The following is a 12,214-nucleotide window of genomic DNA, read 5'->3' on the forward strand; positions in this document are numbered from 1 at the left end:
TCTCCTTTGGGTCAAAATTTATCAAATAATTTGGAATTTTGTTAAATGCATCTAAAGCATCTTAGGATAAACTGGTAAAACTATGCCAGGTCTGGGTCCACAGTCCCCAGTAAGAGCCTGGACTGTGTATTCTGCTCTCAGTTGGCCAATCACCAGTGAAGGGCCCTGGGCAGCACTACTTAGGACAGATCCACAAAGGTAAGATTTGGTCCTTACATCTTTAGTGTGAGCACTAATGTAGTTGGCCGTTTCAGAATCGTCTGCACATTTCGTGAGCCATTTCCGGATTGTGGCGCAGTCTGTGGGGGCGTGATACATCTGTCGACACTTGAAACTTAAATTGGAAAAGAAATACATTCCAGTAAGTGTCAAGTCAAGGTCTGATGTTTCAAATTTTCCTCTTGTTTGAGCCAACAGAGCCTGAATTAGAGCTTTAAAAAAAGGCGGGGCACATGGCTTTCATCCCAGCACTCAGAAAGCAGAGGCAGGTGGATGTCTGTGAGTTCAAGAACAGCCAGGGCTACATGGTTGAGACCCTGTCTCGGGGGGGAAAAAAATCACCTCTTGAGGCCTTTGAAAGCTTTAGTTATCCAGGATTATAATGAAAACTGTATGAATATTTCTTCAACTTGAGCCTAAGACATGCTCTCAGAAGGCCCATGTGAAGTGTTTCTCTTTAAACATCTTGGATGTCATCAACTCTTTAAAAGTCAAACGCACACACACACAACAAAACAAAACAAAAAATACTACCAACCCTGAGCCCAGCTTTTTGGTTTTTTGTTTTTCCTTTTACTGCAACAGTTTCATGTATCCCAGGGCTGGCCTCCAGGGCTGGCCTCCAAGTCACTATGTAGTCAAGAATTACCTTGAACTTCTGATCTTTGTGCTTCTACTTTCTGAGGGCTAGGATTGCAGGAATGAGTCAGTTAACGTACCCGGTTTATGTGGTGCTAGGGATCAAACCCAGGGCTTTATGTGTGCCAGGTAAGCACTTTACCAATTGAGCTACACTCCAGCCCTGAACTCAGCTTCTTGAAAGGCAAGATAAGTACCTAAGATCCCTTCATTAAGATCTAAAGATGCACAAATGTGAGAACTTGTAAAATCTGAAGGGTCCTCAACGAAGGGGTACCCCAATTGCCCTACCCTGCGTCTCTGTTCAGCATGGAAGAAGCCAGAGTGGTCTGCATCCCAATTCCCTATCTGCAAGTTGGGTAACTGCTTCAGAGTATCATGTGATAAGAATAGGAGGTAGGAACTGGCTAGGCAGTTAGTGTAAAAAGACCCCAAAGAAAAGTAGCCAGTTTCTTGGAGTCACAATGTCCTTGGGTCTCTTAGCAACATACCCCGTTCCAAAGGCCAGAAATATTGAAAATATGTGGAAGCACTTATCTAATCCTTAAAAGATTTTAGGGTTACCTATTCAGAGGGGGGAATGTTAAGAGTAGCAAAAAGCCCCATTGAAAAAAAAGAAGAGAATGTGAAGTTATTAGAAAAAACTGATGGGGAGATATGGGAGGAGTTGGAGGGGAGGGAGTGGCATGGATTTGATTAAACACCTTATATGCATGTATGAAATTCTCAATAAATTATTTAAAACAAAAAACAAAAAAATCTGAAGGGTCCTGTTACATCTGAGACTTAAAAGCTAAAAATAGAAAAGGGGATGGAGAAATGACTCAGTAGTTAAGAGCACTGGCTGCTCTTACAGACCTGAGGTTGATTCCCAGCACTCATAGGACAGCTCCAGGGGATCCACCCTCTTCTGGCTTCTGCAGGCATTACATGCATGTGGTACACTTACATACATGCAAGCAAAACACTCATACACATTCTAAAAAAAGATCTGAATTTAAATTATGGCTCTGTTATTTACTAGCAAATTTATTTTCTCTGTACCTTGCTTTCCTCACTTAGAACACAAGGATGACAGAGTCATTCACACAGTTGTGATAATGGAGGGAAAGTAATCAAGACAGTGCCTATCACCCATTAGGTCTTTACTGATGTTTTTTAAATGTAGAATTCACTCATGAATTCATTTTATAAGTTAGGCAAGACAGAGTGGAACTATAGCTCAGTTGGTAGAGTGCTTGCCCAGCATGCATATAACCCATATAGCTGAGTTCGATTTCCAGCACTGACTAAACGGGACATGGTAGTGCAAGCCTAGAATCCCTGTACTCTGGGAGTAGAGAAGGGTCAGAAGTTCAAGGTCATCCTTGGCTACATTGTGAGTTTGAGGTCAGCATAAAGAGAGACGTCTAACAAACAAGCTGGGTGTGGTAGTATAGGCCTTTAATTCCAGCAATCAGGAAGCAGAGGCAGGCAAGATTGGGATGGGAAACACAGTGAGTTCTAGGCCAGCTGGGGCTACATAGTGAGACCCTATCTCAAAAACATAACCAAACCAAACCTGCCCTCATCTATAGAATCTGGGCATTTATCAAATACACTGTAGAACATGAAATGCTGAGCACAAAGCCAATCAGTTGGAGCACAGTGCTCTTCTAGAACAGATATCCCACCTCTCTCATATAGCAACAGAGGTACTCTGAAGGAGGATGGCCCATGAGCCCAGAATTGCTTAGCACTCATTCCCTCTTACCAGAAGACCTCGTTGCACCGATTACACTGCACTCGGCGGGCTCTAGGCTCCTGTACCCGAATAACCATGGGGCAGTCTGCACCAGGGCACAGCTGGAGCTGGTAATGACTCTGTGAATACACAAAGGAGAAACAATGAGGATATCCTCTAGTCATTGTCTCCAAAAGAGATATCCTTGAATGCTCAAATGCCTCTGTTTTTCCAAGTTGATCTTTCCAAGTGGTGGCACACGCCTGTAGTCCCAGCACTTGGGAGGCAGAGGCAGGAGGATCTCTGTGAGTTCAAGGCCAGCCTGGTCTACATAGTGAGTTCCAGGACAGCTTGGGCTACAGGGAGACCCTGTCTCAAAAAAAAAAAAAAAAAAAAAAAGAATACAAAATTATACCTTTAGGTTGCGTGCGTATAGATGTGTGTGCTTGTAGTTCTAGCTACTTAGCTTCTTGGGAGACTGAGGTGCAAGGATTTCTTAGCATCAGCCTAGTCAACATAGTGAAACTGTGTCAGGAAAAAAAAAGTTATGTGCCCAGCATGGTGACACACACCTTTAAGCCCAGTGTTTGGAGGCAGAGGCAGATGGATCTCATGGCCAGCCTGGTCTATATAGTTAGTTCCAGCCAGCTGAGGCTACAGGGAGACCTGGGCTGGAAAGGAATTCAGCTCAGTTACCTGTGCTCAAGGGCTCAAGGATCCTCAGGAATCTACCAAAGGCAGCAAATAATGCCAGAAATAAGGCCTTTGGTTACCGTGCATGTACATGAGACAAGAGAAAGACCAATCCAATATACTATTAAGGTAGGGCATAAAAGACAAAGATGAAAACTATGCTGCATGGAATCAGCAAAACTGAACAGGTAGCCTAAAAAAGGGAAAGGAATCCAAAACTAAGCTTGCTGGAATTCTGGACAAGTTTCTTTTTTTTTTGGTCTTTTTGAGACAGGGTCTCCCTATAGCTCCAGCTGCCTAGAACTCACTCTGTAGACCAGGCTGGACTTTTTTTGTCTTTTTTGAGAGAGGGTCGACCCAGTAGCCCCAGCTGGCCTTGAACTCACAGAGATCCACCTACCTCTGCCTCCCCAGTGCTGGGATTAAAGGCATGTGCCACCACACCTGGCCTGGACAAGTTTTTAAATTACTAAAACAAAACCAAATGATAAATTCTCTCTCTCTCTCTCTTTTTTTTTTTTTGTCTTTTGAGACAGGGTCTCCCTGCAGCACCAGCTGGCCTAGAACTTACTATGTAGACCAGGCTGGCCTTGAACTCACAGAGATCCACCTGTCTCTGCCTCCCAAGTGCTGGGACTACAGGCTTGCACCACCATGCCCGGCGATAAATCCTTCTCTGTGCTGAATTGTACAGAAAACGAGACAGCTTGCTTAAGCAACTGTATATAAAGTTGGGATGTCTGTCCATTCTAAGAAAGCAAAAACCAAGACTAAGAGGTAAATTCATATGTCAGTGGTCACATAACCAGGAAGCAATAGATCTAGGATTTACACACTGGTCTGTCTGACTCCAAAGCCTACTATCATCTAACGGCAGGCAGCCTTGTAAACTATAGGCCCAGGAAGACAGAGGGCAAAAAAAACCCATGACTAGTCATACCTCCACATAGTCCCTAAAGAGGTAGCGCCTGTATTTATCTCTCAATTCTTCATTGGGAAGCAATGGAAACACAAAATCCTCTGGTGTTCGGAGTGAACAGTCTTGAGCCATACAGGAGACTCCTGTTGAACAAAGATAACAAAGTTATTGCCAACTACCCATATCATCAGAAGTACCACTAAAAAAAACCCAAAGTTATCGACTAACAATTTAGTTTTCACTAATACACTGAAGTTTTGGTGTTTTGGGTTTTTTTTTGGGGGGGGGGTGAAGTGAAGGGGTAGGGAAGTTTGAGACAGGATCTCCTATAGACCAAGCTGGTCTTTACTTCCTATATAGCTGAGGCAGGTCTTGAATTCCTGTTCCTTCTGCCTCTACCTTCCAAGTGCTGGGATTACAGGCATGTGCCACAATGTTCAGCTTAATATATGAGATTTTATAGATAAACAATTAACATGGTACTAATTAGTCTCAATATAATCAAGTCACAGAATAGCAAATACTCCTGGTAGCTAGTGATCAAATTATATATATATAACCTCATCAGCAGCATGGGGAATCAAGATATGGCAGGTATCTAAAAGGGAAATTCTCTTAAAAGCTGAGAGAAGATACTATCTATAATTTTCTCATTCTACTAGAGACTAAACTGTGCCAGTATGATACATTTGGAAACCACTAGATCTGAAAATGAAAACCTGTCAATCTTAGAAGAAAAGTTTCCTTGAGTACATGAAAAGGCAAAGTGAAAGACAAAAAACTTTATTTCAGCTTTAAATAAGTTCTGTGCAGACTCACCCACACCAACACCATCTTTGACTAGTACTGAGCAATGCTGCTCCCAGCAGCTTCGGCAAAACTGGTGTTGACAGGCCAGAGAGAGTAGGTTTTCCTTCCGTACAAACTGCATACACACTGCACAGTGGTGAGGGGTATGGGCTGTGGGGACCTAGAGAGAGGTAGAGCCACATGAGCCAAAGAGTAGCTTTCAAGTCTGGGAAGGCCATGAGTAGGCCTGGTGCAGCTGGGTATGTGAAAGGTGATCCTGAAACTACCAGTGTTCAGACCCAACTACAATTGGACTTTGAGTGCCAAGAGGGTCGGGGTAGGGATAAAAAGAGGCAGATAAAAGCAGATACTAGAAAGGGTTCAGAGAATCAGAAAGAAGGCTGAGCTGTGAGTGGTGGCACACGCCTTTAATCCCAGCACCCAGAGGCAGAAGCAGGTGGATTTCTGTATGATTGAGGTGAGTCTGGTTCTACATAGTGCATTCCAGGCTCAATTTAAAAAAAAAAAAAGAGAAGGCTGAAATCAACACCTACAGTGGTTTAGAATGTTAGATTGAAAAACAGGATTTCAGGATTTCCAAAACCCTTCAAGGTCATTTTAATACAATTGAAGAGTCTTTTAATTTGGATGGATAGAGAAAGAGCTTTTCTAGGATGTGGGCAAAAGACTACAAAGCTTGAACTCCAGAATCTATGCCATGCTACACACCATGGCAGGCAGACAATGTGGGGACTCTGTTAAAATATAAACCAATAGAAAAGTCTACTTACAAGTTTAGATTCTTTTTGGCTCACTAGGAAAACAAAAAACAAGTTGAGGAAATGGACTGACTGAATTTTCACATTTATCCAACTATGCTTCTGGAAATCTTTCTCCTAAGAGGTTGCAAAAATATCTGGTGATCTAAGTCTCATTTCTCTCTTCCTAAGAGTTCTTTTAATACGGTCCTCATTTGAAAATTATTCAACAAATATTTGTCGGCCTCCTAGATACATAAGAAACTGTTATACATTATATGTTTTTATTACATTTTTGTTTGTGTGAATATGTGTGTGCACCTATGTACCATGGCACACATGTGGAAACCAGAGGACAACTTTCAGGAGTCAATTCTCTCCTTTTACTATGTGGGTCTTGGGGACGGAACTCAGGTTTTCAGGCTTTACCTGCTGAGCCATCTCTCTGGCCCTTATGTCCATTATTTACATACTTCCTATGGTAGGAAAGAAAATATGAATTAGGGCAGTTGGTAAAGCCCCTAACATACAAGGATGAGGGCTTGATCCCTATCATCCATGCTAAAAGCTGGGCATGGGGACAGGGGAGACAGTTCAGTGTATAAAATATAGAAGCACTTGTCATGTAAGCATAGTGGAGTTCGGATCTCTAGAGCCCGCATAATGCTGTATGCAGTAGTATCTGTGCCTATGGTGAATTCAGAAGCAGGGACAGGAGAATCCCCAGAAGTTAGTCTGGCTTATGAAATACTAAACAACAGGTTCTGAATCAATCATACAAGGTAGAAGGCAAAGACCAACACCTGAGGTTGTCCTCTGACATACACAGGCATGCTACGGCATGCGCAAGCCTGCAGTCACATGCACACATGAACATACACCCTGCCCCCCATCCCCTAACTCAAAAAAAAAAAAAAAAATTTGGGCATGGTGGTATAGATGTATAATCCCAGTACTGTGGAGGTGAAGACAGGTAGATCCTCAGAATTCACTGACCTGCTAGGTTAGCTTAATCAAAGGGCTTCAGGTTCAGTGAGAGACACTATCTCAAAACAGGTAGAAAGCAACATCCACCTTAGGCTTCACTTATAACATGCTTGCATGAACAGGCAGATACACCATAAGTAAACAGATAAATTAAAAAATAAAAAAATAAGGTCAGTGTGGTGGCACACACCTTTGATTTCAGCACCTGGGAGGCAGGGCAGGAGGATCTCTGAGTTGAAACCAGCCTGGTTTAAAAAGCTTGTTCTAGGCCAGTCAGAGCTACACAGTAAGATCTGTTTCAAACAAACAAATAAATGTACAAAAAAAGGTGGTTTGGACTTGGGTCTTAAAAGTAATTTATAGCAGAGTGGTGTTGGCACACGCCTTTAATCTCAGCACTTGGGAGGCAAAGGCAGGTGAATCTGTGCATCAAAGCCAGCCTGGTCTACATAGTGAGACCAGAACAAAACAAAACAAGTGATTTATGGGGCTGGAGAGATGGTTCAAGTGTTATGAGTAAATATTGCTCTTGCAGAGGATTTGGGTTTCATTCCTACCACCTGGCAGCTTATGGTTGGCTTGTAACTCTAGCTGCAAGAGATCCTACATCTTCTCCTGGCCTCCATAGGCACACAGGCAAAATACTCAAAAACACAAAATAAACATGAAAATAAATTCTTAAAAAGTAAATAGCTGGAGTCAGGTGTGGTGGCACATGCCTTTAATCACAGCATTCAGGAGGCAGACAGATCTCTGTGAGTTTGAGGTCAGCCTGGTCTACACAGCTAGTTCCAGGCCAGCTGAGGATACAGGGAGACCCTGACTCAAAAAGACCAAAAAAAAAAGTAAATAGCTAGGGGCCTAGAGAGACGGCTCAGTGGTTAAGAGTACTGACTGCTCTTGCAGAGGACCTGGGTTTGATTCCCAGCACCCACACGGCAGCTAATAATAGTCTGTAACTGCAGTTCCAGGGAATCCAATGCCTTTTTCTGACTCCTTGGGCACTGACTGCATGGCACAGGTATACTTACACATATGCAGGCAATACACTCATATACATAAAATAAAAACATAAAATATTTTTTAAAAAAGTAAATAGTTCGGCATGGTGGCACACACCTTTAATCCCAACACTTAGGAGGCAAATCTCTGTGACTTTGAGGCCAGCCTGGTCTCAAAACTCACAAATTTTTAAAAAAAATAACAGCAAATACACACACACACAAAAAAAAAAAGGCAAAAAAATTAAGCAAATACAAAATAAATTACTAATAAGAGTAACTTCCATGCCTATAAGCATAGACAGATATAGAGCTCAAATAATCCAGACCAAAGAAAGTATAAGCAGAATCAGAGGTATATAATGATCTCAGGAACACCAATGCATCCAAAAGGGTATATAGGCTGTCTGTAAGTGCATACAGGAAGTTAAAGTAATGCTGAAAAAGGCCCCAGGATAGATAATGAATTACTTCCTATCTGTATAACTTCATGCATGTTTGGCAAGTGCTCAACCACTGAGATAGACATTACCAACCTGAAACTTTTCAAACTGTGGGAGAATTAGGATCAGAACAAGATTTTGGGCATGCTATACAGAACAAAGCAAAGTTGGTTCTCACTGACATGGGTAAGCCACAGAGAGCCATTCAAAGACATCTCACTCACGTGTTTTGATAGATTAGGCTGAACTCGCGCCTCAACGAGTAGCTGAGCAGAATTAGACTTGTATCTACAAAACAAAATGCAGAAATAAAGGAAATCAGAAACTGAAGACACTTTTACCTCTCAGAAATAACAGGGCAGACTATGAGCTGTGGTGAACTGTCTTTTACCTTGTTGACACGATGACACATGCTTATAATCCCAATATTTGGAGGTGAAAAGATCACCTCAAGTTTGAGGTCAGTCTATTTGACACAATGAGTTTGAGGTTATTTCTTATTATTTTCCCATTGAACCAAACTTCCTTAGTGCTGAATACCAAAATTGTGTGTGTGTGTGTGTGTGTGTGTGTAACTTGCTACAGAGACCAGGACAGCCTTGAATTTGTGGTGATACTTCTGCCTCTCCCTTCTGAATACTAGGATTACAGGTATGAGCCACTATATCTAGCCTTCAAAAAGGGGTGTTTTTGCCGGGCGTGGTGGCGCACGCCTTTAATCCCAGCACTCGGGAGGTAGAGGCAGGCGGATATCTGTGAGTTCAAGGCTAGCCTGGTCTACATAGTGAGTTCCAGGACAGCTGGGGCTACAGGGAGACCCTGTCTCAAAAAAAAAAAGTATTTTATTTCCATTTTATGTCCATCAGTGTTATGCCTGCACATGTGTAAGTGTACCCATGTTGTCATGTCATGCAGTGCCCGAGGAGAACAGAAGAGGGCTTCAGATCCCCTGGAACTGGAGTTACAGACAGATGGTTGTTAGCAGCCATGTGGGTGTTGAGATTTGAACCTGGGTTTTCTGCAAGAACAGTCAGCACTCTTAACCACTGAGTCATCTCTTCAGCCCCTCAAAAAGGTTTTTAGACAAAAGAATAGGTAACTGTCCTCTGAGAAGGATGGTATAAAATGTAACCATATTCACATATAAAGCTGAAGAATGCACCAGACCCCGGACTTGATACCTAGCATTGCATAAACCATGGTGGCACATGTGTGTAATTCTAATCACTCAAGAGGTAGACAGGAGGAGCACCATGCCCAATTTCCTGTAGTTCACACAGCAGCCCCCATCTCAATAATTATCCTTCTTAGCCTGGCCCCAGTGGCACAGATCTGTAATTCCAGATACTCTAGACTCTATGGAGGCAGGAGAATGGCAAGCCGAAGGCAGGAGAATGGCAAGCTGAAGGCCAGTCTGAACTATAGAGGGAGTTGAAGAGCCCCTAGATTAACTTGACAAAATCCTATTTCAAAATAAAAGGGCAAAGCTGGGTGTGGTGGCACACGCCTTTAATCTCAGCACTCGGGAAGCAGGCAGATCTGTAAGATCAAGCCAGTCTGGTCTACAACACCGAGTACAGGGCAGCTGTGGCTACAGGGAAACACTACCTCAAAAGACCAAAGGGACAAAAAAAAAAAAAAAGAATTCTGAATAAAACTCAACAACTGAAGACATGTGTGGGAGTGTAAGCCTGTAATCCTAGCACTCTGGGAGGCCAGCCTGGGCTACATAGGAAGATTTTTGTCTCAAAAAACCAAACTAAAACAACAGTAACGAAAGTGACACAGGAAAAAAAAATGTTTTTTACAATTATTTTTCAAGGTTTTATTGCAAATTAAAATTGGTTTATCATGGAGCCAGAGAGATGGCTCAGCGGTTAAGAACACTGGTTGTTCTTGCAGAAGACCAGGGTTCAAATCCCAGCACCCCCATGGCAGCTAACAACTGTCTATAACTCCAGTCCCAGGGGATCTGACAGCCTCTTCTGACCTCTGCGGGCATTGCACGACACGGGTGCACTTACCTACATGCAGACAATACACACATACACATAAAATAAAAATATTAAGTTTAAAAAAAAATTGGTTTGCCAGGCATGATGGCGCATGCCTTTAATCCCAGCAATCAGGAGGCAGAGGCAGGTGGATCTCTGTGAGTTCAAGGCCAGCCTGGTCTACATAGCGAGTTCCAGGACAGCTGGGGCTATAGGGAGACCCTGTCTCAAAAGACCAAAAAAGAAAAGGTTTATCACATACGGACAGAAGATTTGAACCATTTGATGTCCAAAAACAGGTTTAGAAAAAGTATGCAACACTTGTATAATGAAATACCATGCTACCATTAAAGCTGAAGAATATGGTGAAAAGACGAGAACATGTTCTAATATAATGTTCATAATATACTGTTCATAATATGCTTACAGAAAAGGATGTCTAGAGGCTGGAGAGATGGCTCAGTGGTTAAGAGGACTGGCTCCTCTTGCAGAGGACCTGGGTTTGATTCCCAGCACCCACATAGAGGCTAACAACCTCCTGGTGCATTCTTCAACTTTATATGTGAATAGTTACATTTTATACCATCCTTCTCAAAGGACAGTTACCTATTCTTTTGTCCATCTGTAACTAAAGTTCCAGGGGATCTGATGCCCTCTTTTGACTTCTGTGGGCATGACACAGACACACTTACATACATGCAGGCCTAACACTCATACACATGTAAACAATTACAGTGGGTGGGAAGGCAGAGAAGTATACTATGTGCAACACTATCGTCTTTCTCTTACCTGTCCAGTATCTCTGAGACTTGCCAGTGGAAATTAACTAATATAAGTTTTGCAATGGAATGGGATACCTGAAAGAAAGGGGGAAAAAAAATCAAATTACATTTGCAATTTCCTTTAGCGTGTTCCAGTTTGAGAAACATTCACCACTGTGCTAGGTCCACACTTGATTTCAAAATTCTTTCTTAGTTCTGTCTTTTAAGTTTTTTACACTCTTAACAATTTTATAGATCATGATTTTCTAAACTTTGTTTTCATTAATGTTTTTTTCATAACAATTACTTACTTTCATTTGAAACTTAAGAAAAACCATCCTTCGTATTAACAATAATGTGCTATTCAATAAATATAATCAAAGGGTGCATCCCAAATGTGACATGTTCTCTCATGCTGCCACAGGAGGCCAAATCCAGTATGCTTCTAGTCAGGCCTTGTACTCACATAACACCTCCAGGCTTTGACTTCCAGATACATATTCCATAAACAACAACAAAAATTAAAACAAAAAAAACAAAACGGGGGGCTGGAGAGATGGCTCAGCAATTAAGAGCACTGGCTGCTCTTGCAACAGGACCCACGGTCGAGTCCCAGCACCCACACAGTGGCAGCAACTGTCCGCAACTCACTTCAGCTCCAGGGGATCTGATGCCCTCTTCTGACCTCTGCGGGCACCGCATGACATGGGTGTATTTACATGCAGCAACATAGGTGCACTTACATGGGGGTAATATACTCATACACATTAAAAAAAAAAAAAAAAAGAACAGCATCTGTATGTTATGGCCATAATATCTTATTAACTGGAAAGAGTCAACAATTCATTAATATACTCATAAAAGACTCAGATGCACATACTTCCCACTAGCCTTCTTTGGCAGATGCTACTAGGATCGCCAAATAACACATGGGTTTAAGAGAAAAGCCCATATCATGTCCACAATTGATACACACAATCAGGGACCCTTTTCCCTCAATAATCCAGTACAAATCTGATAGAGGGCTGGAGAGATGGCTCAGTGGTTAAGAGCACTGGCTGCTCTTGCCGAGGACGTGGGTTTGATTCCCAGCACCCATATGGAAATCAAACAATTATCTCTAACTCCAGTTCCAGAGGATCCAACGCCCTCTTCTGGCTTCCTCAGGCATTGTATGACATGCATGCACTTAGATACATGCAGGCAATACATTCATACAATTAAAAAATAATAAACAGAGAACCGGACATGGTGGCGCACGCCTGTAGTCCCAGCACTTGGGAGGCAG

The 12,214-nt window shown here is 42.4% G+C and overlaps 1 protein-coding gene across 3 annotated transcripts in view; it reads right to left on the reverse strand.

The window, feature by feature from the left end:
• Window positions 1–12,214, reverse strand: part of Arih2 (ariadne RBR E3 ubiquitin protein ligase 2) — a 65,091-nt gene that overhangs the window by 7,831 nt on the left and 45,046 nt on the right. For all 3 annotated transcript variants that reach the window (XM_017803209.2, XM_008853222.3, XM_017803208.2), the window contains 6 exons: window positions 10,955–11,022; window positions 8,396–8,459; window positions 5,013–5,163; window positions 4,215–4,336; window positions 2,612–2,721; window positions 217–334 (listed from right to left, as the gene is read on the reverse strand). In XM_017803209.2, coding sequence (XP_017658698.1) covers window positions 217–334; window positions 2,612–2,721; window positions 4,215–4,336; window positions 5,013–5,124 — 462 coding nt within the window. In that variant the 5' untranslated portion in view covers window positions 5,125–5,163; window positions 8,396–8,459; window positions 10,955–11,022. The remainder of the gene's footprint in view (window positions 1–216; window positions 335–2,611; window positions 2,722–4,214; window positions 4,337–5,012; window positions 5,164–8,395; window positions 8,460–10,954; window positions 11,023–12,214) is intronic.

Source organism: Nannospalax galili, unplaced genomic scaffold (genome assembly GCF_000622305.1).
Source record: "Nannospalax galili isolate Female #2095 unplaced genomic scaffold, S.galili_v1.0 scaffold786, whole genome shotgun sequence".
Classification (NCBI taxonomy): domain Eukaryota; kingdom Metazoa; phylum Chordata; class Mammalia; order Rodentia; family Spalacidae; genus Nannospalax; species Nannospalax galili.